General features: G+C 35.2%; 1 protein-coding gene across 8 annotated transcripts in view; it reads left to right on the forward strand.

The window, feature by feature from the left end:
- Positions 1–737: 737 nt before the first annotated feature.
- The window catches only part of LOC121874133 (IQ domain-containing protein E-like), a 70,957-nt gene continuing 53,052 nt past the window's right edge, over positions 738–18,642 (forward strand). For 4 of the 8 annotated variants that reach the window (XM_042378088.1, XM_042378094.1, XM_042378090.1 and 1 more), the window contains exons 1-5: positions 738–979; positions 9,021–9,149; positions 12,138–12,244; positions 12,486–12,635; positions 14,286–14,471. In XM_042378088.1, the coding sequence (XP_042234022.1) occupies positions 970–979; positions 9,021–9,149; positions 12,138–12,244; positions 12,486–12,635; positions 14,286–14,471 (582 nt within the window). In that variant the 5' untranslated portion in view covers positions 738–969. Of the gene's footprint in view, positions 980–4,653; positions 4,731–9,020; positions 9,150–12,137; positions 12,245–12,485; positions 12,636–14,285; positions 14,472–18,642 lie in introns of all 8 variants that reach the window. The other 4 variants (XM_042378089.1, XM_042378092.1, XM_042378091.1 and 1 more) reach the window with 4 other exon arrangements.

An 18,642-nucleotide genomic window follows, 5' to 3' on the forward strand; every position in this document is an offset into this window, starting at 1 on the left:
TTTTTTTACACCAATTAAAATGATTTGTGGTTTAATTTGTGGTATTTTTGGCCCAATCAAATTCGATTTTTATTTTGGGTCTCGTATTTCGAAATTCAAATTCATTTCCGACCATGGAAGTCTGTGATGGGTGTTACTTAAATTATATGGAGTTGATTGCACGTTTAAAAAAAAAAATAAAACGAACAAGGTACTGTATAAAATTTTTTCGATCTCATGGTGTTCTCCCGACCTCAGTAAAGTATCCTAAGTGAGAACGAATGTAAATATCGTCAAAAACAACATATGTGGCGTTGTGGTAACTCGTTTCTTATCCACAAGACAAAGAAGAGACGTTGGTGCTCGTACACCGCCAGTGATTTACAAAGGAACCAGAACCAGGTGAGAGTTAGGTTAGGTTAGGTCAGGTCAGGTTTATGTTTTTCTAGTGTTTTTTTGTGTGTATTTTGCATTCTCTTAGCCATAATTTTTGTCGGTAAACGCCCCACCCAAACCCTCTGATAATTAAAAAACGGCCAATACCCGACGGATCACTTTAATGAAGGTCAAAACACACAAAAACACACTATAACAACATAGTTTTGACTTTATAACAAAGTTTTGTACACTAAAGTAAATTTAACAAATGAATAATAAATAAATATATAAATATAAACATAAATACCGGAGTTTATAAATACATCAAGGTTAGTATAGTTAACCGCTATACAGAATCTTTCGTCTTCTATGAATACTGTCTTAGTTATGTCGGCCAACGATAGCGAACGGCGGCACTGAAAAATACACGCAAATTAAAGGGAGTTGAGCTTCCTTACTTTACCTTCCTTGATGCCAGTAAACAGTGAGAGTGAGACAAGTGAGGAGCGGTGATGAGACTCACCCCTCGAGAATTCTTACTGGGGAACCACCATCTGTCTTTTTTCTCCCGACCTTCCTTTTGTACGGGTCTGATGATTCCTCTCCTGTAAGATGACTTCAGGTAGGTGGAGGTATCCTTAGTAGAGTGTCCATGAGTCGTGGGGTGTGAGGAAAGGAAGGCTGGGTGTTCCGGTGTGTGAGGAATGACCCGTGAGGCAGGCAGTGTAAGTGGAGCAGCAATACTCACCCACACCTTTCTACTGTCAGTCTGTCTCTCCGTTGTGTGCCTCCACCAGTTTATTTCTCTGTGTCAGCTCATACCAGTCAGACTCGTTCCTGTTTGGTACTGACAACTTTGTGTTTTGTTCCTCAGCCAAAATATGAGTCATACTCATAGGAATTTGCTTGTGTATTGAGACATTTAATGGTATTTATTTATGATTGTTAAGGCAGTTTTAACATTTTATGTGATGCACAGTATGATATTAAATAACATAATACAATTGTTACCATATTTCTGAATGATATATATTTTTTTAGTAAAGATATGGATAAGGTTAATATTTCATAGTGACCATGCACAGACTTTGGTAAAATTTTAGTATCGGTCATCCCTGACTTAAGATATCCAACCTAGCCTAACCAAACCTAACCTAGCCTAGCCTATCCTAGCCACAGTCCAGGAACTATTTCTAACCTAACCCCCTTTCTTGAGGGTGTTAAATTTTTAACATTTCCTAGATGACTGAAACTAAAATAATACACAGAACTTTAGGTAATGGTGGAGGAGACGATTAGCACCAGAAGGACTTTATGGAGTAGCACCAAATTTTTAGGAGATGTTGTTTGGATGATACTGAGAAATAAAATCGAAATGACATTGTACAGAACCTATTAGAGCCTGACTTAACCTTACCTAACTTCCTAACCTGTGCATTGTCATTTTTATTTTCTATCATCCAGACATCCTAGGAAAAATGAATGAATTTAATCCAATATGAATCGTAATAAACACGCCCGATGTGATTGTTGTTTGTTTCTTGACGTAAATAAAGATCGCAAACGCTCCCATATAGAAGACGATGTGAACCAAACATGGGTCACCATGGGAGATCTGAGGGCTCCATAATTACAGAAAATAATGTATTTATTCGCCTATAAAACTTGTAGAGACGTGAAGTTACTGCCATAATGTGATCAGTGTTTGCTGTGATTTTACCCCATTATTTCCCTCTCATTTCATGCCCTGCTCTCTAACACGTAATTTATGATCAAAGGATAGGTTTCAAAGAAAAAAAATACTCCAATATGAATGAAATATATAAATGTGTTGAGGTGCTAACTGTCTGCTCCACCTTCACCGAACTTTTTATTGATTCTTATACAGTTTATGTACTCTCGATTTAATGGAATCCGATATAACGAACTCTCGATTTAACGGAGGAATTTTTTCCGTTATTTTTCACTCGATTTAGCGAACTAGTCTGATTGAAATAATAAGAGATTATGTGGCATTTCTCCTCTACCCTTTGTTCTCATCCATTTAATTCACAGCCTTATCCTTACAGATGTCCAGATGTATTTTCCTTAAGTTAGAGGATGTCGAAGCATGAATGATGGTGATGGTTCATGGGATATGATATGGGTTAAACTTTTGTTACAAGTGAGGCTGAAGTGTTATGTAAGAATCGTGTTCAATTCATTCTCCTATGGTAGGCAGGTACAGAAACGAAATATCTAAATATTCCCACTAAATGACTCGTATCTCTAACATAAGGAAATATCTGGCTAAGGAGAGGAGGCATACTGTCACATCATCATACCCTGTGTTCCAGATGTCAAGTATATATGGCAAGGGTTGTGATACTGTAGCTACTCTTTTGGGTGGGTGTACAGTACTTTTGAGCCAGATATTGCTAAGTGTCCAGGGAATTTTGTCCACAACTGTACGTATTATATGGTGAATAGGAAATTAAAGTCATATTTGGTAAGGACTTTTCCTTGGAGTGAACATATAATGGGTACTGGGTACAGTAGTATTTTTTCTAGTTACACTATTGCAGTGAATGTAATTAAAATTTAATAATTGACCTTTAGATGTAGGTTAGAGTGCATGGAGAGGAGGCTTCATTAAATTATGAAAAAGAGTAAGTGCATTTTATTTGTACACATCAGTGGCAAGATTACCAGCAATATTTACTCCTTTGGGTACAGTTCATTGTTACTTCAATCCCACCCATAGATCAGAATGTGGTGAGTTGTGGTCTCTACAGCATGATTTTCTGTAGTTTAAAGCTTGGGAGGTTGCATGTTGTTATTACAGTACAATATATACAGTTATCCCACATTTTAACACTTTCTAATAAGAACTATGATACAGGTCTACAATCCCCCTATCCGAAACCCTTGGAGCCAGATGTGTTTGGGAATTCAGAATTTTTCGGATTTCAGAGCGGCAGTACGGTACATGTACTGTATATTATGGTAACATCCTAGCGGGGTCTGTGGCAGCACCCCGTAAGCAAACACATTAATATTTCTGCAATTTGGGGGTTTGGAGCTAAGATGCCTCCCTAAGAAGCATTCCCAAAACAGGGTATGAGGTAGTTTTAGGCTTAAAGTTTTTATCTTATAAAATGTCACAGACTAAACTAAGCAGAATATAACTTGCATTGCTGGAATCCTTGCAAGACAGCGAATAAATTTGAATATAGACAAATAGATAAAAATTTTAGTCCTTTAGTGTAGTACAGATACATTTAAGTACAAGTTTTTAAACTCGTAGTTTTGGGGGTAGTTATACGTAACTTTCTTCATTTATTTTCACTTATTTACATGCACACACTATCCTAAATACATATTGTGAAAAAAGTAAAAGAAAATTGTTTTAAGGTCAAACCTGTACTGTACTCGAATGTACTAATGTACTAGTCCAAACTATAGCATGTTTTTATTCAAATTACAGTAATCACTACCTTACAAGAATTCCAGCAACATAAGTTATATTCTGCCAAGTGAATTCAGTGAAATTTTATGAGCATAAAACTTAAACTCCCTCTGTATGAATAATAAATATGCACTAGGTAACCTTTGCAACCTTCGCTGCTGGCTGTGTCAACACCTCACCTCCCCTCCCTCCTCGGCGTCACTCTGGGTATGTCGTGCACACGAGTGATGCTCCAGAGTTTTTCAGATTTCGGAATTGCTGATAAGGGATTATGGACCTGTATATACATATACAATACTGTACTATACTTCATTACCTAACGAGACCATTGGTCAGTCACCGGCATTATTACCTACTCAGTGAACCATATTTATAAATGATCTGAGTGAAATTTGTTGTTGACCTCTTGTAGTAATACTGTACTGTACAGTTATATATATATATATATATATATATATATATATATATATATATATATATATATATATATATATATATATATATATATATATATACACAGTATTTATTCACTGTTTCTAGTTACCAGACACATGCACTTTTTGTAAACCAATAATCTATGTGATATTTCATCAGAATTTAACTTTTTCACTCTACTGTTTCAAGAACCAAAGCATCAGTTTTGTTTATGATGTTCTGATCTTCCCAGAAATGTTGTAGTGTACATTTAATCTGATTAAATGAGGATTTTTAGTTTTACAGTACCTGTACTGTGGTGTAGTGCAGAGGAGCACAGCACTTGCTGGAGCTGTGATGTGTCATTAGCTAGCTATTATACATGTTGCTATGTTTAAGGAGTTGGCTGACAGTCATTGTTGTGTTAAACACAGGTAACAAGAGGGTACATTAGTTGTGCTGCTGCTACAGGTCCTGCCGTGGCTACTCCTACTTCATCGGTTTCAGTGAAGTGGGTCAGCTGAGTGTTAGAGTAAATCCAGTTCAGTAGTACTTGAATTATCCACGACTGCTGTCAGTTTGCCTTGAAGTATTCAGAAACTGAAGATGAATGAATAATGTGCTTCTCTTGGGTGTTTCATACAGTCTAGTTTATATAATTGTCATAAATAATGTAAAAAGAATGAATTATTATAAACTTTGCTGATATTTGGGATATTGTATTGTCTTCTCAGTCCTGGATATATCATGTAATATAGTGTTATTAGTTAACACTATAATGTACTGTGTATGCAAATAAAAATCTACTGGATTGCATTGCATGGTGCCATTGAGTTATTTTCTTGTGATTTTCTTTATTAACAGTTAGATTAACAATACTGTAGTCTACATTTAAACCAGAAATGATCAGATTAAAACATATTTGTAAACAAAAATAAATTTAAATTTTATTTCCTAAATATAATGAAATGCGAGTGTAAAGTTGGATAGATAATAGATAAATATGGAAAGTTAGATACGTACTGTAAATAGAGCGACAGATAGATAGATGCAGTACAGTATTTATTTATTCCGTAAATTTCAAGCAAATTTACATTGGGTTTTACAAGAAAAATTTGGGCAACGGAATACAGGTTGACAACCCTTTATCCGAAATTCCGAAAACCGAAAGTTTTTTTGTGGGGCATTTATTTTTTTTTTATTTATTTATTTATTTATTTTTTTTTTCAAACAGGGATTAGCCCACCCGGGCATAGATCACTGACCCACATCAGGGCCTGGGGGGCGAAAATGTAATAGTAATAATAATTATAATAATAATAATTATTCATAGTAAATAAATTTTTTTATAAAAATACACTAAAATAAAATAATATGATAACATTAATAATAATAATATATAATAATAAAATTAATAAAAGTAACAATAATACAGGAGTACTGTAATAATAAAATAATAATAATAAAGTAATACAGGTTGTACCTCTCTAGTCCGGCATTCTGTGGTCCGGAAACTCCCGTGGTCCGGAATGATTTTAGTTTGTCCAATAGGTAGATAGGCAGCTTTTTTTTTTTTTTTTTTGTTGTTTACTTATCTGAATTATTATTATTATTACAGGAGTAATAAATTTTTGCCCCTCAGGCCCCAATGTGGGTCAGTGACCTATGCCCGGGTGGGCTCATCCCCGTAAAAACAAACAACAACAAAGCTGCGGGAAATTAAGGTTTGTTTACATCCGGCAGTTCGGCTGCTCTCTCTCTCTCTGCTTGTCTATACAGAGTACAACATTTAACCCTTCAATATATATGAGCAGTAAAGAAGTGTTGCTTTCATATTCTTATATAGAGTAATGACGATATGTTTTCACATGTGCGCACTTACATACTCGCAGTCTCACTTTTTTTTTTACCATTAATGGTTAGCTACTTGTATTGTTCCATTTATTAACATTAAATAACATTACAGGTACTTGGAACAACCATATTAATTTTTTTACATTAATTTTTCTACAGCTACAATCAGGGTCTTATTTTCTTCAGTTTTATATGTAGAACCAATCAGTCACTGGTTTTGTAAGCTTTAACATAAACAATGCCGGCAGCCGTCTCGTCTCCTCGTGTGTTTTAATATTCCACGTATTATTAATAAATTGTATTGTTAATTTTGCACACACAAACATTAATTCAATAAAAACAAATTCAGAAACATTAATTAAAATATATATGAACAATAAATAAGTGTTGCTTTCATATTCTTATGTAAAGTAATGACGATATGTTTTCACGTGTGCGCACTTACATACACGATCTCTCTTTTTTCTTTACCATTATCGTTAGCTACTTCTATTGTTCCATTTATTAACATTAAATAACATTACTTAAAACAACCATATTAGTTTTACTACAGCTACAACCAAGGTCTTATTTTTTTCAATTTTATATGTAGAACCAGTCAGTCACTGGTTTTGTAATCAACGAAAACAATGCTGTGTCATTCCCTCGTGTGTTTTAATATTCTACGTATTATTAATGAATTGTATTGCTCATTTTGCACATATACACATTAATTCAATAAAAAAGACATTCAGTGATAAACAATAATGAAGCGTTTGTACAAAAGAGAAATGACGCTGTTTACACGATTATGCACGTCGTCTGCACGTTGGCGGGCCGTTCAAACCCGTCAAAATTCAAGTTTCCACCGTCAAAATTTTTTTTGTGTGTGTGTGTTCCAATAAAATACGTTAAGAATTAAAAACTCGCGAAATTTGAGAAGCTACTATACGACATTTATCCCTTCAATATGTCTTCAAAGAGACCATGATGCAGAGAAAGTGGTGCTAGTGCTTCCAAGCATAAGCACAAGTCACTATCTATCCAGGAAAAGGGTGAATTTCCATGGTCTGGTACCAGTCAGGTCCCGAGGTTGCCGGACTAGAGAGGCACAACCTGTACAAGAATGAAAAAATAGATCAAAAGTGAGAAACACGACCTAGACCTATGAATTATTATTATTATAATTTTTATTATATTTTAGACCCCCAGGCCCCAATGTGGGTCAGTGATCTATGCCCGGGTGGGCTAATACACATTAAAAAAAAAAAAATAACCATTCTGAAAACCGAAAAATTCCGAAATCCGAAATTCCTCTGGCCCCAAGGATTTCGGATAAGGGATTGTCAACCTGTACTGTATATACCATACTGTACTGCACTTCATTTTCTCCATTCTACCCTGTGTTAATTACAAATACAGTAATGGTGATCACTGATCAGTAACTGTGAAGGCAGACTTTTTTAAATAAATGTTTTATTGATTCTAGTAAAATATTGAGTTATACGTATTGGTAATCTGTTAGGCATTTTTTTCAGGTGTATATTTTCAGTGCAGTACTGTATTCATAGTTGATTATATACTAGTGCTGTACAGTAAATCTTGTCCGGTCTGTTAGACTGTGAGGTTGATGCTCCTACTCACCTTGTGGATTGTAAGTCAGTTAGGCCTCTGGTGAAAATGGTGTTAGTCAGACCCAAAATATTATATAAAGATTCATATAAGCACCCAACATTTTTTATTCTTGATATGTTAACTGAACTATCTGTTAAAAAACATAACAAAAAACAATGATTACAGTACAGTACTGTATTGACTTAAGGCAGGATTTTGACATAACAAAATAAACAGCTTACTGACACACACACACACACACACAAACATATATATATATATATATATATATATATATATATATATATATATATATATATATATATATATATATACAGTCTGCGCGGAATGTGAGATCGTGTGCTGAAAAAATATTGATATTTACGATTATGTTATATAAATAAAGTCAAGTAACACTTACCACTTCAATTAGTACTTTGTAGTGTTTCCTCTGCGCTTCAGACAGTCTTTTAGCCTTCGAAGAACACTGTCAGCAAGGTTTTGCAAGAGGTCAGGTGGCAAGTTAGCCCAGGTATCCTTGATGGCTGCCTCTAGCTTTGGGATTGATGATGTGTCAGCATCGCGCAGACGACGCTTAACAATGGACCACAAATTTTCTATTGGGTTAAGATCTGGGCTACTGCCAGGCCAGTCATTAAGGAAAGGTACCTCACAGTCTTTGAGCCACTGTATGACACTTTTAGCAGTGTGGCATGGGGCACCGTCCTGCATGAAAAGGCTTGCCTTAGCTTTATCAAATGATTCAGGTAAGAAATCACTGAGCAGTTCAAGATAGTTTTACTGATTCATTATCTGGTTCTTAGGGAGGATTACTAGTTCACCAACACCATAATACGTAAAGGAAGCCTGGACTCCATTTCAATTAATCCCATATGTTATGTTATTCACTTTACGCGTTTCGTTTCTCGCTTTCCGCGGTACCCTCCGGGTTACATTAACTGCGTAAAGTGAGGGTTAACTGTATATATATATATATACACCAAACACATCCATTAATTCAAAGCTGTTCTTTTTGTACATGTAATTAGAATTCTGATAGTATTGTACTGTATATTGGACACTTTGGAGCTATGGAAGTTATGGAAAATAAGTCATATCAACAGTAAATTTTTTTATTCTGCATGAATTAGTTATTTACCGTATATAAAGTATTTTAAGATATATAATTGTTTTGAGGTGCTGAGAGTATTTTTAATTTTTTTACTAAGGTGTCTTCAGAATCTAATTATTGTATGTTACTTGCTTTTCCTCTTGTGTGTACTGTATTATAATATTTTATGTGAGATGTTTCATCATGAGGTAACTTCTCTTTTCTACTAACTTTCTACTAAAGTGGCAATGTCCCTGCTAGCTAACACCAGACATGGTACAAAGTCAGCCACGATGACCCCCGAGACTCGAGCGCCTTCTCTTCTTATTAGGCAAGACAGTCTGAGTGGTAGGACAATGCGCAATGGAAAGAGTAAGCAGTTCATTGGAGTAGATAATTTAGTTCATTTTGAACAAACACTTTATAGTATTCAGCACATTGGTTTGCTTGCATAGCACCATCACAGTTTTCTTGCACTTAGAATGCTGTAGGATTTCTAGGAAAAAATATATAATTTAATGTTAAGGAACCATCTCTGAAGACTGAAAATTTACACAATACTGTACACTGTACAGTGCCTGGGAATGACCTCTGATGTAGTAAGGGACACTCATGTATGACACTCCCTCACACATCTTCCATTATGCTGTACCAAGGATGATCACTTTTTGAAAATGTTATTTGACAGTGGTTCATTTATACCCTGCAACAGCTTTACTTAATTTTTTCATTGTACTTGTACAGTATTTTTTCATCAGCAATTTTGTTTTACAGTGCCATTGATTTAATACGAAAAGGTTTAATTGAATAAATGACTATGCTCTTCATTAATTTGAATATTTTATATCTTTAATAATTTTATGTTGCTTATGTGTAAATAATTTTTTAAAATACAATTAGATTATGAATGAATTATGGTTAGTAGTATACATGTTTATATTGTAGACACATGTGACAGAGGCACAGACTCAACAGCTATAACTACAGTACCAGCTGGTTAAATCATGCATGAGGTTCTTTGTTACATGGTAGTGCTGCTCATGTTACTGTACTTGTTGGTAGCTGCTTGGATAGGAACACCCTCACCTGCTCAGTTCAGTTACATGATGAGTTACATCAATACAGACTAGTACAAGGTGCATGGTTTGACAGTAAAAATGTGAGAACCTTATTGCTCACATTTGAAGAATTATATTTGTTATATTCAAAATATTAATTGGAATTGAACTTCAATAATATGAGCTGTTCCGTATTTACATGTACTCGTGTACTGTATAAACCGATCTTATATGTAGTTTGACCCCTGATTTTGGGGGGAAAAGACCAAGGTTTTCATATATCTTTTGTATAATTCGACCCTATACTAGGTATAATCTTAGACATATTTCGTAGCCTGAAATTTTGTGCAAAATTACGGCTTTGGGAATGATTTTCCGAGAAAATTTCAAATCCGGCTATCAGAGAGTTCCAGTTGAGGGATTCTGGCTAATGGAGATATTATACCACTTACAACACAATTAAATGACACTCGCCACATCATTAAGAGCATGCATGGTCATCATTTCAGGTATACAGGCAGTCCCGGGTTATAAACGAGTTCCGTTCTTGGGGACGTTCTTAAGTAAAAAAAATGTACATAAGTCAAAACACATGCTGTGTGCATACAGTACTTACAGAGCAATGTTTAAAATCCCACTATACCATTGCCTAAGTCCTTATATACATTTAAAATCACTTAATTTAAGAGAAAAGAAGAAAAGAATGACCAAATACAGGAAATGAAAGTAAAAAATAAGTCAGAAGGTAAATGAAATACTGTCAATTTAAAGTTCAACCCCGTTTGTATCGGCAGATGTTTGTAATTTGGGGACTGCCTGTATTTTACTTGCCCTCAAGATTGTTGTTACCCAACCTCAGAGAGATTTTAAATTTTTTTTCGATTATTCTTCATTTGTTTCAGGTATTTATAGATTTAAATGACAAACTGTATATAGTGAATAAGGTTCTGTTCTATATGTAACAACATAAGCAATCTAAGGGTATGGTAGGCAAGCCAGGATAAAAGAGCTTATTAGTAAGGTTAGTTTACTGCAAGTATGTATATACTAGGTAGCTATTGTTCACTGTAAATGACCCACGGAAATGTATAAATTTTAACCCCTCAAAAATACTGTTTATAATGTTTAACACCGTACCTTTTGCATCAAAATTTGATAAGAAACTTAAACTGTACTCGAGTTTATATGGTACGACTTTTTCATGTCACGGCATTTTCAGGATAAATATACAATAGAATTTCTAAACCACTCGGCACTTGTACTTATCACCATGCCTATATGTGGAGGTTACCTTTTTCATATACTGTATTAATGTTACATCAATTACAGTACATGTACTGCATGTATAATTCAAGGGATGGCCAATCACAAGTACACTTACTATATTAAAGAAGACTATTTTTAGAAATGTAATTCCAGCAAATTTTAATTTGCTGACTGCAAGTATTTACTTAATTTGGTGCACATTTGCATAAATGCATATACAAGTACGGTACAGTACTTGTATGTATGTACATGCTATGTAATTTCCATTTCATAAACATGTAATCCAGGGAAATACTCGGCTTTTCACCAACTAAAATTCATAAAAGAAAAATAAAGTGTGAACTGAAACACAATATGTACTGTATTATAAATAGCAAACAATGATTTTTTTTATGCACAAAACAAGAAAATACTTGTCTGCTTGCTTGCCTGGAGTCAGGTTTAGGTGGCTAAATTAGTTTTGAAAGATTTACTGTACAACACCTTACAAAATTTATGGCAGATTTTTGAAGCACTACTGTTTGTCTCTTGAGACTTCGGGTTTGAATATTGCATGATTAAGTGTGCTTAAGGTGTATGGAATGATATACCTGTATAATATTAAATTGATAACTACAGTAGTATTATCCAGGTTGCATGTTAGATACAGTCCTTTTGTATTGTGGATTTAATTAAGTTTTTATTAATTGAGACTCAACTGTGTGTGTTAAGATTCAGACCCAGCAATATGGGCAGAACTTTCTCTGTTGTTTACTTCATGTATTTTGTCATGTAGAATGTGTGGTACATGTACTTAAACATTTTCAAAATGCTATGAAGTACAGTACTATATTTTTTAAAAGGTAGCAGCTAATATGTTGGTGTGTCACTAATGGTTTTATGATGATAGTATACTAATCCTTGTATGAAAAACAGTAAATTTATAAATGTTTACTTTTCACCCTCATCAGGATCTTTTAATTAAACATGATACTGATTGAGTTAATACTTAAAAAACTTACTGATGCTCATCTGACTTGTTGCATTAATGTTTCAGACATTGATGTTGGAGGCGTCAAGCCTCTTGTCAGTAGAACAGAGATACAGTGTGGACGGCCAGGCAACGTACGCACAAATGCTGGAAAACCCACTTACAAGTCACAGGTATTGTTTTGCCTTAGCTGGAAATAAATTGTTATTGAGTTAATATTAGAAAAGTTACAGCTTTTTACCTTTTTCATAAGTATCATGCCTAAAGAACTGTAAGAAAATTTGATTACAGTAATGAAAATTAATGCTTAGCTACTGGTATGCAGTACGGTACTGTATTATGAATGTGAATAAATTTATTTAGATTTTTTAAATTGAAAATTTTATATGTATTGATAAGATTATTTTTTTCTAGGAAGAACAGTATCAGGAGATTCAGGAGCTGCGGCGTGACCTTGGGGAGTTACGTGTGGAGAACTCCAGTTTGAAGACTCGGAGCAGACGCCTTGAAGAAGATCTTTTACGTCGTGATCGTCAGATAGAGCAGCTGATGGATCCAGCTAAGGTTTGTATAGACTACAGTTTGAACTCTTATGCATTTTGATCTGACATAGCATCTTGTTTATTTTGAAGCTTCTACATTTATAATAGTTTTGTTATGGTTGCAGTACAGTAGTATCCTGATGGGGTAGTGCCATACACCTGGGGATAAAAAAGTTTCTATAATTTGCACAAGACACAAGTGGAAGGTTCTTTGTTGGTCTAAGTACACAAGTCGCCTGACTCATTCTCATTATAATAAGGAATTTCAGGATCAATATTTTATTTAGATTTAAACTGCAGTATGTAATTTACAATAAGGCTTATCTTTCTTATTGTGTAACAAGTGTCTGCTCCAAATAGTTCAAATGTGTGAGGTTAACCTAGGATGGGGATCTTACTGCCTTGGCTAAAGCCTCATGTCAGAATTTCCACTGTTCAGGGTTGTTCAATGCAATAGATAATCCAATAAAGTGTTGTATTACTGAATTTTCTTTTAACAATTTGGGTATTACCAGATTTTGTTTATATACATTTTTTTTAATTAGGTATGGGATTCATTGTAGCATGTATTGATCAATTTGTCCTTTGGGTGCCCTGTCAATGTATTTTTCCCAGCATATAGTTCCACAAGTTGTATGTGCTATTGGTAGTACAGTGGTAATGTATGCATCTATCACTAGTCAAGGGTTCGAGTCCTGCTTGACCCCGATGCATATGAGAAGTGTTATCCAATATGACCCTACCAATCATCACAGGTTTCCCAGATTTCAGTTTCCTCCTGTACTGATACTGGACAGATCAACTGCCCGAATGACTTGTAACCTGATAAGTGGTGAAATGATCACAAAAATAAATTAATTGTGGCATCTCCAGAACAACTGAACTTACTGTATTGTCAAAAAGTAAAAGTGTGGCCTCTGAGGTAGAGCAGCTAATGTTTGTCCAAGAAATTTCAAACAATAAAAACATGGCAGTCCAGGGCCAGTCAAATTTGAGTATTTTTATTGACTACATCTATAAGACTAACATATTTTTTGAATAGGCATTTCAGTTTGGGCAAATATCTATTAAATACATCTTACCCAAAATGTATATTCATTTGCTCACTAGGTTTTTATTGAAAATTAACCCTTTGCAAAATTGTATACTCCAGTATGCATACATGATAGCTAATTCTGAATTAGAAAAACAATGTTGATTTTATACAGGTCTTTAAATTTCATTGAATGAAACAAAAACATCTCAGTTGGACATATGGAGGTAACTAGATGTTCACTTTTCCTTGATGTTTAGATACTGTACTCTGTACCTTTTTATGTTGAGCACTGAGTTAGGTGATGAACCAGCTTCCTTCAGGTGAGTAATCACAGCACATGTTGGCCTATTTCATTTTTTGTACTTATTTCAGACAAAGTTTTCTGGATTTTGTTTGATCAGAATCATTCAGGAAAATGCATGACTTTCAGTGTTGTTGCTTGATGCACTAGAGTTTGCAAGAAATACACAACCCATTAAAGTGGTCAATTTTTGAAGGTAATGTGAGCTGACTAAACGTATAAAAATATTTAATTAATTAAATTGTAAATTTCTTGCAACTCTTTCTCAAGATGAAAAAATAATAATACTGCCCTTGTGTGTTGTGTGTGTGGTTTAGTTTCCACTAACCCTGCAGAATGATGAGGCTCGGAGAAAGCTAACGGACAAGGGGGCCTCTCTTGTGTCGAGCTTGAAGCTAAGGGTATCGCGCCTGGAGGCTACTTTGAAGGAAAAGGAGGCTGAGCTAGGAAAGCTTCAAGCTTCAACCAAGGCAACAGCTTTAAATGAAATGAAGATTGAAGCAGAAACTTATTACCAGGAGGTGAGAGTAATGGGAATATTTTTCTTTGTTTCAAGTTACAGTATAGAGCTGATGTCATCTATAATGATCATTGATGATTTTGTTTTTCATCTGACTTGAGTCAAATTACAAGTTCCTGGATATTAACCCTTGGTAGACTGGGTAGGGTGGGCCCAGGTGACCCCACCCTACAGGGATACCATTTTGCTATTTATGATTTTTATCACCTGGCTCTCCATGACTTTGTTTACTTGTGGTCACTTTATAAGCCCACAAATGTTGAACAAAAAGGTCATACTGATTAGGAGCAACAGGGCAACAAACTTCACGGGGTCTGCTTGGACCCCAATTGGTTTTCTGGGTCACTAATTTGCTTAAACTTTTAACTCGTTCAGTTGTTTACTGTTGATAGAAATAATTTTCCTTCATATTTTTGTGATGGAAATTATTTGTGATAAGCAGTCAACAGGTAGCTTTATACCCCCCCAAGGAAAAAAAAAATTCTTAGTTGTTTTGAGCAACATGGAGGTGATTTTATTTTATTTGGATGTCAGTACTGTACTGTAAAACCTTGAGTTAATGGACTAATGGAGACGAAAGGTGGGCTAATCCACATTAATAATATCTGATGACAACTCATATATTGAACACCATTAAAAAATTCAGTAATCCCTGCTGGAGACCAAATTTAAATACTGTGCAGTACAGTATATGCTAGCAAGCAGGTGTGCTCACTCATGGGGCCATCTATTGAGGGCGGGGAATCTACATTTTCATCAGCTGATCAGCTGTGTTCATTTGATATTTATCTATTATACCTTTAGAAAATTCTTTAATGATGCATTAAAAAATTTAATGCTTCTCTAAGAAATGAAACATTAAAGGTACAGTATATTTAATGTTCTTACACTAAAGGCAATGAGGATTTACTACAGCACCGTAAATACTAAAGACAGATGACCAGTGAGGAGTAAAGTAAACACTTTTTAAGACTTTTTCTCACTTTAAAACTTCCTGTACCAGTAATTCCTTCATTTCAAAATACTTTAAATAATAATTTTCCTTGAGTCTAAACAAATGTTTCTTGGTCTGTCATTTTTCAGACTCAATATGACTCAGAATGAAGTTTTTTGCACAGCTCAATGTGGACTTTTGTTAGGAATACCACACAGACATTATTCGTTGGATGGTGGTCCATTAAATTGAGGTTTTACTGTATACTGTACCTATATTTGTTACCAGAACTTTTTTATTGTATTCAGAGCCTGTAGCAAGAATGTAATTTTTTGTATTATTTTGCTTACGTTATTAAATATATACAGTGGGGTATGCTATAACGAACGTAATTGGTTCCAGAACCTCGTTCGTTATAGCATTCGTTCGTTATAGGATTAATCCGTTCCAGGCCCCCAAATACAACCACTTAACACTGGAAAAATTCTGTGGAAAATGTAAAAAATACGGTACTTTATCTTACCCTAGTGTTATTCAGCATGCAGGTACCCCTAAACACTGGCACATCACTATCACCTCCACTGGGAGTCTTGGCTTTAAGGTCCTCAAACAATTGTCTGGCCTTCTCACAAATTATAGCTTCACTAATGTTACCACCTGCCATTTCTTTCTCCTTTATCCACACTAAGAGTAAATTTTCCATCTCTTCAATCACATTACACTTTGCTTTGCTAAGTCTAAAGATTCCCTTAGCCACTTGCACAGTTTTTAACTCCTCGTTATTCTTCAAAATCGTACATATAGTCGATTTAGCCATCCCATACTCATCACTAAGTTTCGCAATGCTTCTTCCATTCTCACGTTTCTTTATAATTTCTTTCTTAGTTTCAAGGGTTATTAGCTTTCTCACTCGCTTTGGACGACTCATTGTTACAATTGTATACTTGTATAACAAAATAGTTATACAAATAACGCGAATTTCCACAACAAAAGACGAAATTTCAACAATAACAGTGGTGCACTGGCTACACAATGAGACAAAGATGGCGCCTGACGCTCTTGTTGTGGGTCGCGGTACAACAATATTCATGCGCCAGGCGAAATAGTCCCGTATTCATCCGCGTTCGTTGTAGGAGTTGCGTTCGTTATAGCATTCTCAATTTTATAAGTAAAACCGTTCGTTATAGGAATATTCGTAGTAGGATCCGTTCGTTATAGCATACCCCACTGTACACAGGCATTCGCTGATTTACGTCGTGCTAAACAACATTGTTTCAATAAAAAGTCATTTAATAATTAGTGGACAATATTTGATATAAATTGCTGAATGAGGTCTGATACTGTACTGTACTGTATGGCATCGTTTTGAATCTTGAGTTCACTACTGGTGTTGCTCCGTGGATTATTTTTGAGACCAACATATAAAAAACCCATCACCATGCTGGGGAAATGTCCTACAAACAGTCCTGATGGTACTCTCCCCAAGAAATCACATCTTTCCATCAGTTTAGATGTGAATATTCAGGGAGTGTAGAGTCTGGAGAGACAAAGGCAGAGAATAGACAGCCTGGGTAGGAGAGTGACCTTGACAGTGATGTTACCGAGGAAAGTGATGTGCCTTTGGACATACTTATACTTGGTTAGTTTAAGTCTGTGATTTTTTTTTTAATTTTTTAAGTGATGCTTGTTATAGAAAAGTAGAGAAAAATAATTATTTGGCATGGCTCGTGGTTTGGCAATCGGGCTGCTGCTCGTGAGTGACGTCACAGCTTCACTCGGGTGGAAGGACCTCCGCCACTCTCGTGAGTGACGTCACAGCTTCACTCGGGTGGAAGGACCTCCGCCACTCTTCAGGATGCTCACCTTGTAGTGATATATATTTTTTTTATGTTATTATTTGTTTAATAAACGTTGATTCACAGATGTCATTTATTTTTAACCTGTACATAATATTAGTATGCTATTATAACAACGTTAGTAATCTGCTTTGGCTCATTCTTAATGAGAGAGAATACTCAAGTGAAAAAATTAGGTTAGGATGACTGAAAACTTTATTTATTTTAAGCCTACACGGTACTTCAGTGTGTTATATACTGTACACTTTAACATATCATTTATCTTTTCAGGGATGGATTCAGGGGGGGTCCTGGGGATCACCCCCCTTTTTACCAGAAATTTCTGATACTGTACTTTTTCTTTAATGCAGTGTTGTACTCAGGCTTTTTGTATAGTAAAAAGTAATTACTATTGACCTCAAGATATATCCTAATATCAAGTGCACATGGTCTTCAAAATGGCCTCAAAAGGCCCCTAATATTGCCCCCCAAAACCCCCCAGCTGGGTGGGCTCATTGTGCTCCCTATGTTTCCTTGGACTCCCCCCCTTTCCCCTTGATATTCCTGGATCCGCCCCTGCTCTTTAACTTAATAGTTTGCTCTGGTTCGTGCTAATTAGAGGTGCACTAAAATGGTTAGGGTGACCGTAAATGTCCCCTGGAAATATAGTGTCTAAATAACATCTCACCTTTATGGAATGTAACTACGACATAAATCAGCGACTCACTGTAAATAAATTCATCCAAAGAGACACCAGGTGGATTGCTTCCACATAAGGTGTCCTGGGCAACATATGTACAAAGACTAATGTATATAATTTTGTGCATATAGCAGAAATCCACCTTAAAAGTTTGGGGTTTGCATGGACCCCACTTGGTCTACGGTGCTAGTAAACCCCGCCCAGTCCACGAAGGATTAAAAGTATAATTGCAGAGTTCCCAACTAGACTGGGATTTATGAAAAAATATCACACTGACTTGGCAAATTAAGGAAGTACTGAATATTTGCTTAAAGTGATGATGGGATGTTAGTCTTTATAGTACTGTATGTGTACAGTTGGTTATACAGTACAGTAAAGCCTCGAATAACGACGGTAATGTGTCTTCCAATATTGCAGTGTAAGGTGAATCATTGTATCATGAATCATTAATTACCATTAAAATAAAGCAATAATAATGAGATGCATTCCCTTGTTTGACCTTTTCATATCTTTTGTGTGGCTTTTTACCCTCTTTTCCCCAAAACATTAAAATTGATGAAAATGCAAACTATATTCATTAAATAATGTTTATGAATGCACCATAATTTTATACAATATAAATCAATATGGTCACACAAGAGATGGGATGCAATTGTTGTTATCAGTGTTTACATCCATCATGACAGTTCTTCATCTGAAACTG

Source organism: Homarus americanus, unplaced genomic scaffold, assembly GCF_018991925.1.
Source record: "Homarus americanus isolate GMGI-L3 unplaced genomic scaffold, GMGI_Hamer_2.0 scaffold49667, whole genome shotgun sequence".
Lineage (NCBI taxonomy): Eukaryota > Metazoa > Arthropoda > Malacostraca > Decapoda > Nephropidae > Homarus > Homarus americanus.